At 52.3% G+C, this 21,622-nt stretch overlaps 1 protein-coding gene across 2 annotated transcripts; it reads right to left on the bottom strand.

Moving 5' to 3' along the window:
- Positions 1-892: 892 nt before the first annotated feature.
- On the bottom strand, positions 893-20,415 carry PHLDB3 (pleckstrin homology like domain family B member 3). Of its 2 annotated transcripts, XM_072754211.1 has the most exons (15): positions 20,064-20,415; positions 19,265-19,447; positions 18,886-19,023; positions 17,045-17,173; positions 16,741-16,902; positions 15,826-15,936; positions 15,587-15,670; positions 15,100-15,210; positions 8,280-8,379; positions 8,053-8,143; positions 7,884-7,971; positions 7,457-7,513; positions 3,083-3,302; positions 2,378-2,463; positions 893-1,298 (listed from the first exon to the last, which is right to left on the bottom strand). In XM_072754211.1, the coding sequence occupies exons 1-15, from the start codon at positions 20,313-20,315 to the stop codon at positions 1,164-1,166; spliced, it is 1,947 nt and encodes a 648-aa protein (XP_072610312.1). In that variant the 5' UTR covers positions 20,316-20,415; the 3' UTR covers positions 893-1,163. The 2 variants fall into 2 exon arrangements, with proteins under 2 accessions (XP_072610312.1, XP_072610307.1); XM_072754206.1 differs by lacking the exon at positions 2,378-2,463 and having other exon boundaries at positions 1,043-1,298; positions 20,064-20,400.
- Positions 20,416-21,622: the final 1,207 nt, after the last annotated feature.

Genomic DNA, 21,622 nt, shown 5'->3' on the forward strand with positions numbered 1-21,622 from the left:
GTGCCACGGACTCAGTAGTGACCCAAACAGCCCCGATCCCTGCCTCCTGGGGCTCCCAACCAGCACAGGAGACATGCTCATCGACTGATGACCCAAAGTCCCCAAGCCTGTGATGGGGGGAGGCACTGGCACAGTGTCAGGGCTGGCTGGCCCAGGAAGCCCAGAGGAAGCACCTAGCTCAGCCAGGAGAATCAGGGAAGGCTCCCTGGAGAAGGAAACATCTGAGCTATGATGAGTAGTAGGGTGGAGTGAGGAAAGGTGCCTCAGCATAAGGAGCAGTACGTACAAAGACCAAAAGATGAAAGGGAAGCATTTTTCCACTTCTATGGAATGAAATGTGCCCTATGGTGCTGAGGACAGGGCAGTAACCAGGACGCCACTGGCTATGACCTCGTGGGATTCCTGGTCCATACGGGACACAGATCCATCACCAGTGATGACCTAGAGTGTTCAGGGATGAGACAGGGGAGCTCAAAATGGGGTGTTTGACCCACCTAGGGGGCCCCAAGAAGGGCTTCCTGAAAGAAGGGACACCCCAAAGAAAACCTGAGTTGCCAGCTGGTTAAGAACAGGGCTGAGGGAATAATTATGTGCCAAGGTCCGGAGGACAGGAGCCTAGAAGTTCCTTGAAGTTGCCAATAGGCCAGTCAAGTCAGAAAGGGAGGAAGCAGGGGACCCCACAAACTAATAAAACAAAATTGCCAAAGATTAAGGACTCACGCCTCCCCACCTCCCTCTCCCAGCCTTGACCTTAATGTTGAAGGCCTCCATCCCTATAGAGAGGAGAACCGGCTGTGGGACGCTTGGCTCCCAGAGGTACCTATAACTCAGATGTCCCGCCTAGGGGCCAAGGGGCCCTGGCCGGCCCGAGCTGGAAATACACTGCGGCAACCACTGTTTCCCTCCGTGTTTAATTCGGTATCACAGGAGCACCAATAAATAGTTCCTTCCCGCCCCTGCAATCCTCCTCCTTCCCGGGGCAGGGCCCCAAGGGCTGGCTTCCCGTAGCGGGAAGGCACCTGCAGCCCAGACACTGCGGCTCAGGCCCGCCGAGCCGCAGCACCTGCAGGATTCCCCGAGTTCCAGAGGGGCGGGCCCAGGCCTCCCGACGGCGGGCGGGGCGCGGGGGCGGGGCCTCGCGGGACGTCCCCGAGGGTGGGGCCTCAAGGGGCGTGGTTCTCATCGGCAGCGGTCACGATGACGTCCATCCAGATGCGCATGGCCTCGGGGCTGGGCGCCACCATGTAGAACAGGCGCTCGTAGGTTTTCACGCAGAACGTCAGGCGAGGGTTGGGGCTCTGCGGTAAGCGGCAGAGTGAAGGTGGTTAAGGGAACCCCAGCCTCGCTCCTTCCGTGCTGTGTGGCATTGGACAAGTCACTTAGACTCTCTGAATCAGTGTCCCCATCTGTCTTCCTAAATGATGCTACCTACCTCACTGGGGTATGAAGATTAAGCGAATTAATATTTTTGGGGCTTTCTCTGAATCAGTGTCCCCATCTGTCTTCCTAAATGATGCTACCTACCTCACTGGGGTATGAAAATTAAGCGAATTTATATTTATGGAGCTTAGGATTTGGGGAGCAGGAGGGATTTAGAAGGAAGACTCGTGTCCCCTTTCTAGCCTACCTTCTGTGTTAGAAATATACGCATTCACATCCCCCCTCAAAATCTAGGTTTTTCTGGCTCATAACTGGAAAAAGCTAATATCTACACCCCATCTATTAAGTAACTAGTTGCCAATCCTGAACTGAGTAAATACTTTACACCTATCCACTACCTGCTGTTAACCTTCTCAAGTCTGAAGAAATGGATCACGCCGTGTCCATTTTGCAGGTGAGAAAATGAAGGCTGGCTAAGGGAAGTCACTTTCCAGATGTCTCACAGCTGGGATTCCAGCCTAAGCTCTAAAAGGCCATAGTCAGTTGCTTCCCAGAGTTTTCTAAATACCACACCAGTTGCCAACATTTAGATTTCTGGCACTGCACTTCTACAAATTTTGAATATCTGAGTCCCCTAGGGCAAGAGAATATGCAATGACAAGGTGCGGTCCATTCCCATTTGGCAACTATAGGCAGAGGCTGAGAAACCATCGCCTCCCCTAGATGCTAAGAGGCTGTCTTCGTCCTCATCCATTTATTCCCAGTTTGGCATCAGAGCTTTTCAAAGTTTTGCTTTAGATCTTTGGCTCCAAGAAAAGTAATAGTGGCTGAGAGCCAGAGACTGAGCTCTTAATTTTTGGTTGCTGCAGGGAAATGACCTGGTGCGCTCCTGTGTTGGATAGAGAACCCTGATGGTGTGGTGTACCCAGGGGCAAGCTAAAGCCTGCCAGCAGGGGCTCTGACCAGGAGGGCAAAGGGCACCACATGGGGGCTTCACCTTGAAGGCACAGCGTAAGTGGTCGTAATAGACTTCCTCAATGGCCTGGAAATAGATGACTCCTTTGAGCTTGGTCTCTTCCTTGTCTGATGGAGGGAGGAGGTGAGGGAGAGAAAAGCCAGTGAGAGGTGTGTGTGTATGCTTTGGGGCAGGGGTCACTAGAGCCAATTCCTGAGACTTACATTGGGGTGACAGAATGGTGGCAGAGTCTGAGGTCCCTAAGATACCCTGGTTGGGAGGTGAGTGAATGTTGAGATCAGAAGGGAGACTGGATAAGATTGGAAATGGGGTCTGGGGGGCTGCAATCCTAGGTCTCTGAGTGCCTTGGTCCTGGTGAAGAAGAGAGACTCTGGAGAGCCTCAGAATTACTGACTCGCCTGGAAAGGAACGGTGAGGAGGGGCCTGGACTCCTGAGTGTTGAGGGTGGGGGGAGGGCCTGACAATGCGGGTTTGGATTCCTCCCTGTGTCCTAGGAAAATAGGGTCTGGGGAGACAGAATTGTATAGAACTGTTACCCACATTACTGAGGAGGGCTGGGGGGTTGGATTCTGGGTGGCTAACAGGGCTGGGGATCCAGACTCCTGGGGCTAAGAGAGAAGGGGGCAGGAGGCCAGGGCTCTTGGGTGTCTGTTGGGGAAGGCCTCAGGAATGGCCACTTCCAGGGTGTCAGGGCCCCAAGGTTCCAGGAGGCTGGCCTGGGCTTACCAGCATAGTAGGCCAGACGCCGAGCCTGGCGGTCGAAGCAGAACCACCGCTTCTTCCAGGTCTTAATGCGGCCGCCCATCTTCACCAGGGATCCGCGGCAGCAGCCTCCCGACACCCTCACATGCGGGCAGCTTTCGGGACTGTGGCCCCAACGTTCTAGGTGCTGGCGGAGATCCAAGACTCGAGGGCCTGGGGGGCGGGGTGGGGGCGAGGGCGGGGGCTGGGGAGGGAAGAGAAGGGGGCACAGCTGACATCAGAGGGTCAGGGAGGGGGAGTCCTGCAGCCAGGGGTCCTGGCCATCCTGCTCACCCGATCAGCTCACCTGCAAGGCCCTTTAGCAGCTCTTTCTTTCTTTCTTTCTTTCTTTCTTTCTTTCTTTCTTTCTTTCTTTCTTTCTCTTTCTTAATTTCTTTCTTTTTTTCTTCAAAGTTTTATTTATTCATTAGAGACACAGAGAGAGGGGCAGAGACATAGGCAGAGGGAGAAGCAGGCTCTCCGGGGGGAGCCCAATGCAGGACTCAATCCCAGAACCCTGGGATCACACCCTGAGCAGAAGGCAGATGTTCACTCAACCGCTGAGCCACCCAGGAGTCCCTAACCAACCGTTTCAACAATGCTCATCATGAGAATGATTCTGACAGCTTCACTCAGTAACTAGGACACCCTTCCCTGGGGGGGGCTTCCTTGCAGCAACAACTTGACTTCCCATGACTGCCCTTGGGACAGGGCTACTAGGAGCCCCGAGCAAACTGAGATGCAGAAAGGTAAAATGATCCAACCGAGGTCACACAGAGCTTCTAGGTGGTAGAGCTGAAACACAAACCCAGGTCTCACCCCCCAGAGCTCACTCTAAAACACAAGAGGTATTCCAGAGAAGCGAGGGAGCCCAGTGGGACCCTCATATACTGTGAAATAGGGACCAAATAAGTGATCCATACATGAGAGCAGTTTCCACTACTGTTGTTATTGTGATGCAATCAGCAATTACTACCTGTGCTAAGAACTTTATGGGTATAATCCCTCTGCCACCTTCAGACTTTCTTGGGAGGTAAGGGAATTTTATTTGGGGGTGGGGTGGGGGGGGGAGGTAAGTACACCATTACCCCATTTTTACAGATGTGGAAACCAAGACTCAGAGAGGTTAAGTCACTAGGCCCAAGTCACACAGCTGGAGCTGATGGAACCAGGACTTGCCAGGCAGAGTGGCTATCTCAGGCGGCCAGGAAGGGGAGAATCAGGGCAATGAAAGTGTCTAGTGTATACGAGGCCCAGCCTGATCACACTTGTTCTTCCCAAAGGATCTCTGCAAAGAATGGTAATGATCCCCACAGTCACACTGAGGTTCAGGGCAGTGTGCCTCAGACTTGAGCAGGCAGGCTGACCCCCTACAGATTTTGTTAGAATACAGCCTTGTGTTCGGTTAGGGGTGGGAGTGAGGTTCTGTGCATGCAACAAGCTCCCCAGGTGCCAATGCTGCTGGTCCAAGGACCACACCTTGGGTATTGAGGGCTGAGAAAATGAGCTGAGAAGACAGGTGATGGCAGAGCAAGAAGGGATGAGAAACAGAGATGAGACTCCCTGGATAGAGGGAGGCAGGCAGAGGGGAGATACAGAGGTGGGAGCAGGATGCACAGGAGGGGAAGGAGCAGGTGGCAGTTAAAAATGCAGCTACTGGGGACTGGAACCTTCTATGGGTCCGGCTGCCAAATCCAGTTACACTAACGTTCACCAATGTGTACGAAAGGTCGCACTCGTGTCGAGCACTGTGCCAAGCGATCACACTGATCGCTTTGTTTCCTCTCAAAAAAGAAACAAAACCAAAAAAACCCTTCTATTGTCCCCATTTGCCAGATGAGGCAACTGAGGCTTCTAGAGAGGACGTTACTCATGAAGGTCACCAGCAACGATGTGGCTGACAGGGACCCCAATCCAGGACAGCTGTTGGGCTCGGGACTCTTTTTTTTTTTTTTTAACATTTTATTTATTTATTCATGAGAGACACAGAGAGAGAGAGAGGCAGAGACACAGGCAGAGGGAGAAGCAGGCTCCACGCAGGGAGCCCAACGTAGGACTCGATCCCAGGTCTCCAGGATCAGGCCCTGGGATGAAGGCAGCGCTAAACCACTGCACCACCAGGGCTGCCCCTGGGCTCAGGACTCTCAACTCCACCGCTGTCCACTGTGTCACCCCCACAGTGCACCCATGCCTGCCCCTCTTGGGGCCTCAGTTTCCCATGCTGAAATTTGAGGGCTATCACCAGTGCCTTCCCCTTAGAGCCGATTCCAGGACGAGCGCGAGGTCAGGCTCTCCAATCCTGTGACTATGTTTCGAGGTGAGATGCAAGAGACACACTTGCACATGCACACAAGACAGCCAGAGGGGAACCAGGGTGAGGGTGAGGTAAGACAATGCACAAAGCAGGGGGCTGTTTAATAAATGATGATGCTCCAAAGCAGGAATGCTTCATTTTTAATGAGCTACAGTTTATCCCTGACAGCCCAGAAGGCTCCACTGCCACGCCTGCTTTATTTGACTCTCTCTGGCTCTTATCAGCACCTGACATGCTACTTATTTCACTTATTGAAGCTGCTTTTTCTTTCTAAATGCTAGCTTCCTCCAGGGCAGGGATTGTCATTTGGGTCACTGCTGTGACCCCCGGCCTACCACACAGTAGGCACTCAATAAATATAAAGGAAGTTTATTTTTAAAAAAATAAGGAAAGGACAAATGGTTAAGAAAACAAAAAGCAGATGGGGAATAATGTGCTCACTTATGGGAAAAATAAATTCACAAAATATGGTTTGATCAGTGTATGCAGAAAAGTAAAAAAGATTTGAGGGCCACGGCAGGGAGGTGAGGGGCTCAGTGGTTGAGCACCTCCTTCAGCCCAGGGTGGCATGGGATCGGTTCAGCATGGGGCTCCCTGCATGGAGCCTGCTTCTCCCTCGGCCTGTGTCTCTGCCTCTTTCTCTCTCTCATGAATAAATAAATAAAATATTAAAAAAAAAAAAAAAAGAAGATTCAAAGGGGGCACCTCGGTGGCTCAGTCGGTTAAGTGTCTGCCTTCTGCCGGGTCATGATCTGGGGGTCCTAGTATTGGGCCCTGGTTCGGCTCCCTGCTCAGTGGGGAGCCTGCTTCTCCCTCTCTCTCTGTCGCTCACCCCCCTCAGCTCTCTTCTCACGCTCTGTCTCAAATAAATAGATAACATCTTTAAAAAAAAAAAAAAAGATTTGAAGGCTTCTCAACAAGAGGAAATACTTGCGCCTCCAGAGATACCATGGAGAGACCCTCACTTCCCCAAATTCAATAACATTTATTATGATAAAAATGTATTCCTGCTATTAGCATGGGTAAAAATATAATTTTAGTAAGGAGCTGTCAGCTAAATCCAGAATGTATAAAATTCTGCAGGATGAATGACTCAATTTTTTTCCACAAAGAAACAGCATTTTTTTTTTTTTAAGTAAAGAGGGAGGATTCTTAATCTCAGAGACTTTGGAGACATTTTAAGTGCATTGTATCTACTTTGTTTGGATCCAGATTCAAATAACCAACCATAAGAAGACATTTCTGAGGCAATTCAGGAGATGTGAATATGGATCACATATGATGATGTTAGAGAATTATTAATCATCCCATAAAGTATGACAGTGGCATTTTTGTTATGTTAAAAAGAAAACTCGTATTTGGAGATACACAGTGGGGTATGGACAAAATGATACAATATCTGGAATTTGCTTTAAAATATTCCATTGCAGGGTGGAGAGTAGGTGAGGGATCAATAAAACAAAGCTGGCAAATAAAACAAGATTCAAGACTGATAACCACCAGGGAGCTTAGCTGGCTCAGTTGGTAGAGTGTATGACTCCTGATCTTGGGATCATGAGTTCAAGCCCACATATGGTGTGTATAGAGATTACTAAAAATAAATAAAAATCTCTAAAAAAAGAAAAAAAGACTGATAATCACTGGAGCTTCCTGGTGAGTACATAGGAACTTATTAATCTACTCTACATATGCCTGACTATTTGCATAATAAAGATTTTTTAAAGAATCAAACAAATTTTTAAATGTTCTAAGTGTTTTTGAAAAGCCCCAGCATATAGTTGCCCTCATTCTACAGTAAGTACTGACATTGTCACCCACTTATTGAAGAGGAAACTGAGGCACAGAAGTAAAGCATGTAACCCGAGGACATGCCACAGACATAGATAACCATGATAGGAACAGAAACCAGGCCTTCTTAGTTCCCCTCCCCTTGCCAAGCCACGGACACTTTTTTTTGGAAGAGAGGAGAAGCTGAGAGAAGAAAAAGCCAAGGCCAGGGCAGAAACAGAGCAGGGAGGTGGGGCTGAGGGCAGGGGGCTACTGACCATGATGGCAGGTACAGCAGGGCCTGAGGAACCTTCTTTGCTTCTTCTCATCCCTTCCTGTGGGTTGAGGATGAGGAGTCAATGAGGATGCTAACCAATAAGAAGCAAGGGAAAAAAGTACTGGACTCCTGGGTCTGAGGGACGAGGGACTGGAGACCTAGACTCCCTCCTGGGTCTGAGGGAGGAGGGGGCTAGAGGCCTAGACTCCTGGGTCTGAGGGAGGAGGGTACTGGGGACCTAGACTCCTGGGTCTGAGGGAGGAGGGTACTGGGGACCTAGACACCTGGGCCTGAGGGAGGAGGGGGCTAGAGGCCTAGACTCCTGTGTCTGAGGGAGGAGGGTACTGGGGACCTAGACTCCTGGGTCTGAGGGAGAAGGGGGCTGGAATAGGATCTCCTGACGCTAAGGAGGAGGGGTGGGGTCTCACCCGGGCCTTGAGCAGTCGCTCCCTCTCTGCCACAGCCTGCTGTAGGAGCTGCTCCATGCGGGCGATGTCTGGGTGGAGGGATCCACAGCTGGGAGGAGAGAACAGAGACAGAGCAAGCTACAGTGCCCCAGCCTCTTCCCATCTCCCCACCTTCTCCCTGATGTCTCACCTGTTCCCAGGGCCACAGTTCAGCAGCTGATAGAGTGGGTGTCTCCCAGAGTCTCCTGATGCTGGTGGGAGGGGCGAGGCCCCCAGGGGTCCTGGGAGAGAAGGGCGGGGGTAGGGGGCCAGGATTCTCCCTGTCTGAGCCCTTCCACCTCTACTCCCAGACATCCAGGCTCCTCCATCCTTGCTGCAGGAAGGGAGGAGGTACGTGGGAATGGGGGGGACACTCACCAGTACAATGGAGGGACAGAGGTCGGGGGGATCCCCTCTGGCTGGCTCTCTCTCCCCTCTTCCGGGGCAGGCTTCCAGTCCTCTGGAGGCCAATGGAGCCCTGGAAACACACAAGACCCATGCATACAGGAAAAGAGGCTCAGTCTCAACTGTAGGTCGGAGGACTGCCAAGGAAAAGCAGTAGCTCCTTGGCTCAGATCAGAAAGCTACTGTGAACACTATGCTGGGTGAAAGCAGCTAGTCACATAGGACCACACGGCGCAATGTGCAGAACGGGCAGATCTAGAGACAGGAAGTAGATTAGTGGTTGCCAGGCCTTGTGGGGAGGAGGGGAATTGAGGGGTGAGAGCTAGAGGATTCAGGGTTTCTTCTGGGCATGATGAACATACTCTAAAATGGAGTGTGGGGATGGCTGCACCATTCTGTGAATATACAAAGAAAACCACTGAATTGTACACTTTAAATGGGTGAATTGTAGCATATGTAAATTATATCCCATAAGACTGTAAAAAAAAAAAAAAAAAGCCCATCATGTTGGTGTGGATGTGGGAAACCCATAAGCTCTCTCACAATGCTGGGGGTGTGGGTTGGGTTCTATTGGAATAACCTTTATAGAGGCCAATTTGGGTCTTCTTATTTTTATTTATTTTAGATTTTTTAAATTTTTAATTTTTTTTTATTTTTTTAATTTGAGATAGTGAGCAAGCGAGAGAGTGCAAGAGCACAAGCCAGGGCAGAGGCAAAGACAGAGAAAGTAGCAGGCTCCCCGCTGAGCAGAGAGCCTGACAGGATCCTGAGATCGTGACCTGAGCCAAAGGCAGACACTTAACTGACTGAGCCTCCCAGGTGCCCTGGCTCTTTTTATTTTTAAAATGGCAATTGCATAAACATTTGGGCCTCAATTCCACTTCTAGGCCTCTATACTATGGACACACTCCTAACATGTGCAAAATGACTTGAGTTTCAGATTGTTCCCTGCAAAGGCCTAGGAACTACCCCATCAGAAGGAGATGAAGTAAATAAACCAGCCACCATCCACACCCCAGAAAATGCTCCCACATATAAAAGGAGGAGGATGCTCTTTTCTTTCTATCCAGAGAGGAAATAATCTCTAAGACAAAAGCAAATGCAGAACCTTGCAAAGAATGTACTACCTATGCATAAAAAGATGGCAAAAATAAATAAATAAAAATAAAAATAAATAAAAAGATGGCAAAAAGGGCAGCCCCAGTGGCTCAGAGGTTTAGCGCCGCCTTCAGTCCAGGGCATGATCCTGGAGACCCAGGATCGAGTCCCACTTCGGGCTCCCTGCATGGAGCCTGCTTCTCCCTCTGCCTGTGTCTCTGCCTCTCTCTTTGTGTCTCTCATGAATAAATAAATACAATCTTTAAAAAAAAAAAAAAGGAAGGCAAAAGTATATTTATGACAGAATATCTCCAGGAAGACTCGAGAAACTGGCAACCTGGGGCTGTCCCCAGGAGGTGAATGCAATGGATAGAGACAATGGTGGGAGAGCCATCTCTCTAAATATCCTGCCATACTCTCCAAACTTTGAATGAGGGGAATGTTGGCTTTTTAAAAAAATAAACATGACAGCCAAATGTAGCCTGTGCTCTCAGACCAGAAAAAAAAAAAACTGGGGTTTTGTTTCGTTTTGTTTTTGCTAGTAAAACAATAGGGGGACAGCTGACAAAATATAAATAAGATCTGGTTATTTCAATAATATTATCTCAACATTAGTTTCCTGAATTTGATCACTGCAGTGTGGTTATGTAAGAGTGGCCTTGACCTTAGGTAATAAATGTAGAAGTATTTTAGGGTAAGGGGAAATCATGCTGCAGAAAAGAATAATAAAGTGTCCGTGCACATGCACACAATGTGTGTGTGTGGGAGAGAGAGAGAGAGAGAACAGTGAGAAAGAAAACAAAGCAAATGTCCAATGTGATAAAATGTTCATTACAGAACCTGAAGGCCAAGTATATAGGTATTCTTTCTACTGTTTCTGCAATTTTTCTTGTCTTACATTATTTAAAAATAAAAAGTTACCAAAAAATGAAAATAAATTTGAGAGTAATGAAAAAATAAAATGCAAAGCATTTTAAAAAGAAAAAACAACTCTGAGTGGATAATAAAGAATACAAATGGGGCGCTTGGCTGGCTCAGTGGGAAGAGCAAAGGACTCCTGATATTTGGATTGTGAGTTCAAGTCCCACACTGGGTATAGAGATTACTTAAAAATAAAATTATGGCAGCCCCAGTGGCGCAGCAGTTTAGCACCGCCTTCAGCCCAGGGTGTGATCCTGGAGACCTGGGATCAAGTCCCACGTAAGGCTCCCTGTGTGGAGCCTGCTTCTCCCTCTGCCTGTCTCTCTCTCTGTATGTCTCTCTCTGTGTCTCTCTCTCTCCCCGTGTGTCTCTAATAAATAAATAAAATCTTTTTTAAAAAATTAAACTATTTTAAAAAAGAATAACAAAAATAATACATTGCATAAAGTGAGCACCAATAAGGATACTCACTGCCATTCGTCACAAGGCTTCAAATATATTTGATTTGTGAGATAATAATAGCAAAGGAAAAATCAAATTGGTTACCTTGGGAAGGATGCAACAGAACCAAGTCTTTATTTTGAAGACTGGTGAGTAAAGTGAAATCAGCAAGCATGAGCATCTTTCCTGCATTTTCTACAAAAACCATGCCCCCGGGTAACCAAATAGTAAAGAAAGGCGGGATGCCTGGGTGGCTCAGCGGTTGAGAGCCTGCCTTCAGCCCAGGGCATGATCCTGGAGTCCTGGGATCGAGTCCCACATCGGGCTCCCCGCAGGGAGCCTGCTTCTCCCTCTGCCTGTGTCTCTGCCTCTCTCTGTGTCTCTCAAAAAAAAAAAAAAAAAAAGTAAAGGAAGACAAGCCTCTACAGAAGTATTTTAATGAATAAATGAGGAGGAATATCAGGTTGGAAGTGGAGTACTTTAGATCCCTCGGATAAGGAGATAAGGCACTGATGCCAGAGAAAGAGAAACAGGCAAATGGCCCCCAGCAAGACTTGCACAATGCTGACCTTGCACCTGCTCGGGCACCCTGCAGCCAACTTTACATGATACAATCAGCAGACCCTGCCTGGGAAACTCTACAAAACAGCCATCTGGTGTCTTCACCAAATAAATTACAAGAGGGACAGAAAAAGAAACGGAGGGGAAAGCTATAAAGACTTAAAATATATAGCCACTAAAAAGAAAAAGAAAAGAAGAGTAAACTATAGTATTTAGGGACAGACCCTTAACTGGTTGAACTTCATATTTTTTCTTAAAGATTTTGCTTATTTATTTGAGAGAGAGCATGAGCAGGGGTTGAAGGACAGAGGGAGAGGGGGACGCAGACTCCCTGATGAGCAGGGCGCCAGCCTGATGCAGGGCTTGATTGCTGGACCCTGAGAGATCATGCCCCAAACAGACGGCAGACACTTAACTGCCTGAGCCACCATGCGCCCCTGAACTTTAAAGAAATATAAGATACTACTATAAACGTCAGGCCAGCAGCCATTCTCCAGGAGGCACATGGGGTTATCATTCAGGGGCATGTGGTGTGTTTCCGGAGTGGCTGCCAGTTTTGCCTCCTGACACAGCTGGCAGTTCCAGAGTGTTCCCATATAATAATTAAGCTGGGTGTGTGTTCCATGTGATTTTCTATACTCATGTTATCTTTAATAAAAAAAAATGTTTGACAAAATAGCAACAGCAAGTATTTACCAAGTGCTCATTCCATGCCTAACGGCATACCTGGTGCCCTGTAGAGCCACTGAAGTTTCTAAAAAGCCCAGGGAGCTGGGAAAGTTTCGCTCCCCTTCGCAGGGAGGACACTGAGTCCCGAGCCCCTGTGCCTCTTCACTCTTTCCTCGCTTCAACCACTATTCCCAGCACTTCCTCACTGAGACCTGAGATACCTGGCACTGAGGAAACAAGGGGGGGTGAGGGGGACCCAAGCTTCATCTGCATGGCGCTTATGTTGTAGGAACTGAATAAACTATCATACAAATAACTGTATCATTAGAAATTGCTGTGAGCAGAGAGAATAAGGTGTCATAATAGAGGATCAGCTTCTAACTGGGAGACCAGGGATAGCCTTCTGGACACTTGACCCTAAGGCCCAAAGAATGAGAGTTGGTGGGGAAGACTGAGGAGAACAGTGTTCCAGGTAGAAGCATCAGCAAATGAAAAGGCCCTGGGGCAGGAGCAAGTAGGGAATGTTGGCAGGTCAGGGCTCCTGCAGCTACAGCAGGGTGTATGTGGGGGACAGTGGTGAGAGGTGGCAGAGGCCAGATCATGCAAGGGACCCACAGGCTCAGGTGGGGAGGCTCAGGAGGCTGCTGACAGCTTTAGATGGGGGAGGACTGAAGGAGGGGTCGAGATCACTGGCTGTTGTGTGGGGAAGAGATTGTTGAGAGACAAAAAGTAAGATGAAGACATTCAGTGAAGAAGCTGGTTTAGGGTCACAAAATCAGAGATGAGGGTGAGAGTGGGTGGAAGAAGGGTGCTAATAATTATGATAATACTAATAATTGTAATGATCATCAGAGCGACAGCAGCACGTTCACTGAACACCAACTATGTGCCAGGCACCATGCTAAGCACTTTAGCCATCAACCAGCGGGTGCTGTTGTTGTTCACATTTGTCAGCTAAGTAAACTGAGGCAAAAAGATGTGTCCTGGGGGAACCTGGGTGGCTCAGCGGTGGAACGTCTACCTTCAGCTCAGATCGTGATCCTGGGTCCCGGGATCGAGTCCCTCATTGGGCTCCCTGCATGGAGCCTGCTTCTCCCTCTGCCTGTGTCTCTGCCTCTCTCTCTGCATCTCTCGTGAATAAATAAGTAAAATCTTTAAAAGCAGCAGAACAAGTGTTTGAACCCAAGCAGCATCAGTACCCTGGCACAACACGTGATCCTGGAAAGAAGGGTAAAATCTGAGACTTATGGGACTTGGAGGGACCAAGAGGAAGGAGCGAGGAGTCCTTTGTTAACTCACACACTCATTCATCCACTTGTGTATGTTTACCTGGCCAGGTAAGTAAATACTCCCTGGGCTCCTCGTGTGCCCTGTGGTCCCCAGCCGTGTCCCCTGAGCCAGCGCTAGCCATGATGCCCTCCTGCGTTCTGAGGGACTCCGGAGACACCCTTGCCTCGTGGGAAGCAGGCAGACTGGGCTCAAACCCAGCTCGGCCACTTCTGGGGACTGTGACTTTGGCAAGTCCTGTCTTCTGAGGTTTGAGTCCCCCTCTGTAAAGTGGGCAATGTCCCACCACCCTGCCGTAGTTGATGCAAAGATTAAATGAGGGACCTCATGCAAAGCACACAGGAGAGTTCCTGGGATGGCCTCCCCAGGTGGCACCCAGGTGCTAGGTGGGCATGGGATCCACACCCGTGGGCACACGGTCCGTGGCAGCCAATAACCCAGGTCACAACTGCATAGGAATGGACCTGGCTTCCCAGCAAGTATTTATACATAGGCAATTTACTTTTAAGGGTCATATTTACCATAAGTCATGTTGCCCAGGAACGCAGCTGACGCTTCACCTTTATCAGGCTGCCAGGGGAACCAGCTGGAAAGTTAATTTCCCCAGGCGGATAATAATGGGGACCTACTTTGGGTGGTTGTTCTGAGCAAAGAATGAAATATTTTCACATTTTGTAGATTGATAGATCTCACGATACACATATTAAGTTGAACCACACCCGGCTGCCAAAAATGACCTCTTCCCATGTCCAAATAATATCAATTCTATGCTCTGCCTCTGTTTCTTTACCTATAAGATGCAGGCAAGAAGCTAGCTGATGGTACCGTTGCAAAGACAAATGGGTGAATACGTGCGAGGCACTTAAAACAGTGCCTGGCACACACTCAAGACTCAACAAATGTCAGCTGTCATCGTTATTCCTGTTTATAGTGTTATCTTGAGAGTCATTAAAAATGACGAGGCAGCTCTAAATGTATCAGTAGTAGACAGTCTCCACGATCGAGTGTTAGGTTAGAAAAATCAAAGCCAACAAGTAGTTTATACATGCATTTTTGAAGAAAAGTTTGCATAAGAGCTACCAATTTGGGGGCCCCTGGGTGGCTCAGTTGGTTAGCATCTGCCTTTGCCTTAGGTCATGATCTCAGGGTCCTGGGATCAAGCCCCACATCAGACTCTCTGCTCAGTGGGGAGCCTGCTTCTCCCTCTCCTCCCAGCTCATGTTCTAACTATCTCTGTCACTATCTCTGTCTCTCTCTCTCAAATAAATAAAATCTTAAAAAAAAAAGCTACCAACTACCAATTTCTAAGTGCTTAGTTGTGCATCCACACAACTAAAACAAAACTCTTCACCTAGCATTCAGCCTCTGCCTCCTGCACAGCACTGTGACGCTCTCTACTTGGTTTCATTTTAAAGAGTTAGTAACAATGAATGTCGTATGCCGTTAATAAATGGGGAGCCCCGGTTTTAAGGAGATCTAGAAGGAGGGGTACCCAAGAAAGCATTGCTGGGGATGGGGCTGTGGGCCAGTGGGGTGGAAAGAGGGTGCCTTCTTATCAACACGCCCTATTTGGCTGCTTTTGAAATTTACTCCTGGATGTACCCAGTCCCATTCTGGGAGGGAAGTGGTGGGGTGTCAGGAAGAAGAAAGAGAATCAGTAAGTAAAGCTTGAGCCTAACAAAAAATCAAAATACCCCTCGTTCATCCTTTCCTCTCCCCCAGTCTCCCATGGTAGAGAAAGCCACAGGGAAAGTTCTGGAGATGCAGTGACAGCGAGAAAGTCACATGGGGGACCAGAGGCAGTGGGGGAAGGTACCTGCAGGGAGCTGTGAACAGAGAAGAGGCAGGAGGAAGTGGCGGAGGCAGTGTGGGCGGTGGGGTCCTGGTACACCAGCAACTGGCGGTCTGTCTTCTGGGTGAACAGGAGCTTCGGGAGAGGGGTTGAAGGTTAATGGGAGCTGGAATGATCCCAGAGGACCCACCAGTTCCCAGAAGCTCTGGCCCTTGTCTCCAGTGTCAACCTATTCCTCAGATGGAAAAACAAAGGCTCAAGGTCACAAGAGAGCTGGCCTGGGGTCTTAGGAAGCAAGAACCGTGGGAGAGACTACAGGTTCCCTGAGGAGGAGGGACTGGGGGCCTGAATTCCTGGGACCCAAAGATAAAAGGGTTTAAGGGTAGGGAATTGTGAACCCCAAGGGAGAAGGGGTCTGGGGGCCTGGACTCCTGAGGGAGGAGGAAGAGTTTGGGGGATGGTCTCCTGGGTCTGAGGAGGAGGGGCTGAGAGGCACAGGAAATCCCCATACCTTAGTGAGGGCCTGGCTGGACTCAGAGAAGTTCCTGCCCGGGGTTCTCTGAAGGCAATTAAGCTCGAGCAATCGGTTCCGCTCCTAATAGAGGAGCAAGTTATCACTGGCTGGCACCTTGCAGCATCGGAATGGGCCGTCCCAGCTGCCTTCTCTGATGCCAGGAGACATCCTGGGGTGCCGAGTGGTGATGAGAGGCCCCAGAGGGACAGTTGGACAGGTCTCCTTGGAGCACGTACCTGTGTCAGGGCCTGAAGGGCCTCCTCCTTCTTCTGGCTCAGCCCCCTGCTCTCAGCTGCCATCTGCTCCCCCAGAGACTTGAGCTGCTCCTCTAAGACCTGGATCCGGCGCTGCAGGGCACAGCCCGGGGCCCTGGTTACTCAGCGGCCCTCGGGTTCCCAGTTGGCTCCCCTAGAGCCAAGTCCTCCTCGAGAGCCTGGGGAATGCTGGACCCCATAACAGAGACCCGGGGACCTGGGTGCCCAGGCAGGAGTGGGGGTTGGGGGCTCAGAGTTATGTTCCCTTGGCACCTTTCTTCCCTTTTGGGGGTCCAGGAGAAACCTGGGGTGAGTTGGAGGGGATGGAGGATCTGATGCTCAGACAGAGATGGAGAGAGGCAGAGAAGACCCAGAGAGAGTTGTGGAGGACAGAGAGACCAATGAGAATAGAGACAAAAACAAAGGACCAAGACCGCCCCCCAGAAGAAGAGGTAAGAAAGGAGACAAGGCACAGACAAGACAGACAGAGGGAGAAGAGAGAGTGACAGGGAGAAAGTCCAGAAATGGGGGTGGGGAAAGGAGCCACTCGTCCCAATCAAGAGGTTCAGATCCCAGCTCTATCCTCTACAAACTGAGTGACCCTGGGAAAGGTTACTTGAGCATCTTGACCTTCAGTTTCTTTATTCATAAAGTCTGGGGGGGAGAGTCAGATTGGCCCCCTCTGATTCTCATAAGGACTCGATGAGTAAAGACTCATGAAACCTTTAGGACCATGCCCAGCACATTGTAAACGCTCAATAAATATCCATGACTGTCATAAACTCTTCTGAAGACCGTGACGTAGGTGGGAAATGAGGGCAGGGCAAGGGCCAGACCTGGAATGGAGGAGTCAGAGGGCAGAGGCAAGGGAGGAAGGACTGGCCCAGCCTGACTCACCCTGTGCTGTGCCACACTGGCCTGGAGCTCCCGGACCTTGGGGTCTCCTGCCTGGGCCCCAGGGCTGTCCTGGTCCTCCTCCTCCCGCCGGCTCTCCTGCTCCAACTGCTGGAACTCCAGGTCCTCATATGCACGCTGGGCCGCATCCAGCTGTTCCCTCATCTGTGGGTGGGATTGCAGGACCTGGAGAGGTCTGGACCGCCCCCTGGGGCCCAGGGCAGGTAGGTGGGCCAGGACCAGGAGTCCTGGTCAAGGAGGGAAGAGGGGCCTGGTTACCAGGTCCCTGAGAGGATGCGGACCTCACCTCCTGCACTCCCTGCAGAAGCCGCTCACGCTGGTCCTCTGGCTGTGAGTCAAGCTGCCCCTGGGCCTCCTGGAGTCTCTGGCGAAGACCCTCCACACGATCCCGCTCCTGGCTCAGCTGCCTCTGCTCCTGAAAGAACACCCAGGCTCCCAGCCTCAGTCTGGACACAGGAAGAGAACAGAGGCTGGCATGGGCCAGGCTACCTGGATCGCGAGACCCCGCCTGGGTGAGCGCTCCAAGAGTACAGGGACTCCCCATCTGTCTGTCTGGTTCACTCTTTTTTTTTTTTTTAAGATTTTTTTTTTTTTAAGATTTTACTTGTTTGAGAGAGGGAGGGAGTGAGAGAGTACAAGAGCAGGGGGAAGAGGGAGAGGGATATCCCACCGAGCAGGGATCCCAATGCAGGGCTCAATCCCAGGACCCTGGGATCATGACCTGAGCCAAAGGCAGACACTCAAACCACTGAGCCTCCCAGGCGCCCCCATCTAATTCACTCTTGTACAGGCTGGGACAATCAGGACAGTGAAACACAGACTGGGGCACCCGGGTGGCTCAGTGATTGAGCATCTGCCGTTGGCTCAGGTCGTGACCCTGGAATCCTGGGATCGAATCCTGCACTGGGCTCCCCAGAGAGAGCCTGCTTTTCCCTCCGCCTATGTCTCTGCCTCTCTCTGTGTGTCTCAAATAAATAAATACATACACACATACATACATAAAAATCTTAAAGAAAAGAAAAAAAAAAACGGGGAGACTACGGAAACCAAAAGTGAGGAGCAATGTGTACCGGGATGATCCAAGGCTTCCTGGAGGTGAGGATTTTAAGATAAGCCTCAAAAATCAGGGAACAATTAGACCTGGGGAGAGAGAAGGAGCTGGAAGGGCACTTGAGGCTGAGGGCACAGTGCGGCACAGATGCATAGTAGTTGAAAAGCATAGGAAGTTTCAGGGGTAAAGCCTGGTCAGAGAGGAAGATGTGGTGGGGCGGTAGCCACGAGGAGCACAGAGGGAGGAGGTGACAGTGGAAAGGCAGGGACGGTGAGCTCCTGTCTGGTTTGACCAACCAGGCTGAGGAGCCCTTATCCTGGGGCAACAGGACTAGAGAGAGAGTCAGGGAGCTGAAAGAACCGGGCATGTTGTCTGACAGCAGGTTTGGGGCTGGAGAGAGGGAGGTGTCCAGAGCTGTGCGCCTGTTTTTAAAAACACTGTCGCTGTATCATTATCACACCTTACGAATGAATTGATTCTCAAAGAATTTATAGACAATACCAGGTCTCAGATTGGCTTTTAAAACTGGGGTTGGGGGGCAGGGGGCGCCTGGGTGTCTCAGTTGGCTGAGTGTCTGCCTTCAGCTCAAGTCATGATCTCGGGGTCCTGGGATAGAGCCCAGCGTGGGGCTCCCTGCTCAATGGGGAGCCTGCTTCTCCCTCTCCCACTCATGGCTCTCTCTGTCAAATAAATAAATAAAATCTTAAAATAAAACAAAACAAACCTGGGGATGGGGAAGCAAATGGAGGGACATGAAACAAGAATGGAAGATCAATTACGGCTGAAGCTGGTGAGCATACCACATGGCCACCCACCTGACTACTCTGTGGGTTTGACATTTTTCACAATATGACATTCAAAGAGCACAGAGAGAGGGGCAAAGGAAGAGACCCCAATGTGTCAGGCCTCAGAATCATGGTCCAGGAGGGAGGAGGAAAACAAGGAGCATCTACCCACCCCACCCCCAGCCCCAGTATCCCTTTGGGGAATGGGGCTCAAGTCCCAAGGGCACCACCAGGAAGATCCGTTGGACAAGGAAGGAAACTGATGGTCAAGATCCAGCAGGACACACTGACCTGTTCCCGCTGCTCCTGGCTGCCCTGCTCCGTGTCCACCTGCTGTCCCAGCAGCTCCCGGAGCTGCTCCTCCTCGCGCCGGGCAGCCACCCGCTCCCCAGCCAGCTCGCCCCGCAGAAGGGCCACTTCCACCTCCATCTGTGGGGAGGAGGTAGGCGCTGGCCCAGAGGCCTGGGTCCGAGGAAGGAGGAGGCTGGGGACTCAGACTCCTGGGTCCACGTGGGGTGTGCCTGGGGTTCTGAGCTCCCGGATTCCGAGGGAGGATAGGGCTGGAGGCCTAAGGGTCGGATCCCGCGGGAGGCAGGGCGGGGTCGGGAGCTTGGCCTTGAGGGCTCGCCTTGAGCCGGGGCCAGACTGCCCACGAGGTCCGCAGGCTCACCTCGATCCTCAGCTCCTTCCTCTGGCGCTGCAGCTCCTTCACTCGCTGCTCCATCAGGGCCACGCGGGTCAGTGCCTCGAGCTGCTGCTCTCGAAGCCGCCGTGCGGCCCCCCGCACCCCCTCCCCGGGCGGGGAGGATGCGGGGGGCGTGGCCGGGGTCCGTGCCGGGGGCGGGGCCTCCCCCTGAGGGTGGAGGGGGCGTGGTCAAGAGGAGAGGCCGGGTCTCTGCGCGGCGAGGCAGGTGCGTTCCCCCAGCACTCCGGGGCCGGGGGTCTGGTCAGCCCAGTCGGCCGCCACGCCCGTTCATTCGAGTGGGGGAGGGCGCAGGCGCGTGGCCCCCCACCCGGCCGAGAGGAGACCCAGGGGCCTGCAGTTCGGGGAGGGGGTACGCAGGCGACTCCAGGAAGATCCCGTTTTCGCTACCCAGGTCCCATTCTCTTGACATCGCGTCCTGGTGGACCTGGGTCTCTCTCCCTGTCTCCCCAGGTCGCTCTGAGTCTTCCCCCCGTTTCTCTGGGTTTTGTCTCTCCGACTCCGTATCTGTCTCCGAGTCTCTAGGTCTCTCCCTCTCAGAGTATTTCCCTTCGAGCATCTCTGTCCTTTGTTTCTGGGTCCCTGTCTGTGTCCCTATCCCCATCTCTCTGTGTCTCTGTCTCTCTTGGGTCCTTGTCTCTCGGTGTCCCTGTGTCCAGGTGTCTCTCCCGGCTCTCCATACCTGTCCCTCTGTCTCTGTCACCGCTGGCCCCTGCCTTTCTCTCTGGGCCCCTGTGACCCCTCCTCCGCCCTCCAGCTCCCTCACCGCGTCGCGGCTGCTCTCCGTGCTGCTGCCTTCTCCCACTTCTTCCTCTTCCTCAGCCTGCTGCTCAGCTCCTCGGCCGCTCGGAAGCTCCTTCACTGGCTGGGGCTCCTCCGGGGCCGCGGGCGCCTCCGGCTCGTGGGGGTCCTCGGGGTGCACGTGAGGCTGTGCAGCCCCTTGGGGCCGGACCTCCGCGTCGCCCTCCGAGACCGGAGGCGGCTGACCCCCCTCCTCCGGGCCGCTCGGCGTCCCCATGGCCGCTGGGCGCTCCGGCGGAGTGGGCGGGCCCCCGAGTTTCCGGGGGCGTGGCCTGGCAGCGTGGGGGTGCGGCCCACGAACCCCCAGCAACTCCCGATCCGCCGGCGCTGGGAAAGAGCTCTAGGAGGCGGGGCCTAAGAGATCAAAGGCTGGAGCTGAGCGCCCCGGGGGCGTGGCCTAGAGTTTCTAGGGGCGGGGTTCCGCGGATCCCAGGGCGCCACACCCCCGAAGGCCGGATCGGAATTTGAGTCGGGGTCTTAGCACGCCCCCTACTGGCCTTTCCCCTCCCACCCAGGTGTCCAGCCCGGTACCCTCGCAGCAACCCCCCGCGAATCCCTTGGAGCACTCCAGAGCGATCCCATCTCCTCCCTCCCGGACTCCGGCGTCCGGGATCCCGCACCCTCCTTTCCCGAGCCTGGTAGACTTGGCCCCGACTCCACTGCGGGGGGATCAGCGCCCCCGCCGTCGCACTCAGAGATCCAGGAGTCTGGGCTCCTACTTTCTCTCCCCGAACTAACCAAGAGACTGCGTCCTCCGCTCCTCCCGGGGGCTAGATTCCCAAACTCCAGCCTCCCTTCTCCCCGAGGGAGCCCAGAAGGCCGTCTCCAGCCCCCTCCTTCCCCGCAGCCCCGGCCCCCTCACCTGCTCAGGATTCGGCGTGTTTCGCTCTGCGCTCGGGGCGCAGCCTGTTCCGTCTACGGGACAGGTGGCTGGGGAAGAGGCAGGAGAGAGAAGCTGCTCTGTCCCCCTCCCCAGCAGCCCGGAAGTGGAGGGGGGGACAACAGGTCCAACTGCTCCCGAGGGAGGAGGGAGCGACCAGTTTGCCCCGCCCGCGGCCGCGGCATCCGGCCATCCCGGCCCCACCAGCCCCACCAGCCCCACCCTCGGAAAACTCAGCATCGCGACCCCCCACTCTCCCTCCAGCAGCCCCCCCCCCCCGCCCCGTTCATGCCCCCTGGAGGGCTAGGTGTCTTGGTCACCTATGTACAAGCGCCTCCCTAATGCCCAGACCCCGGGAATCCTGAAAGGAAGGGGGAGTGGAGATAGGGACCTCTCCCCTCTAATGAGCCCTTTAGAAGGGCTCTGACCGGTTTGGGGAGCTGGGCAAGGGTAGGGGGTGCCCTGAACTGAGTCAGAGACCCGCCCAGAGACAGGGGAAGTGTGACCCCCGCCCCACCCTGCTATGGGGTGGAGGGCAGAAGTTAAAGGTCTCAGCCAGACCCTTTCCTCTCTGGGCAAAAACAGGAAAATAACTGGCATGTGAGAAGGGATCATTGGATATCAGGAGCTGTGCTCAACACTGT

The sequence above is a fragment of the Vulpes vulpes genome, chromosome 1, assembly GCF_048418805.1.
Source record: "Vulpes vulpes isolate BD-2025 chromosome 1, VulVul3, whole genome shotgun sequence".
Taxonomy (NCBI): domain Eukaryota; kingdom Metazoa; phylum Chordata; class Mammalia; order Carnivora; family Canidae; genus Vulpes; species Vulpes vulpes.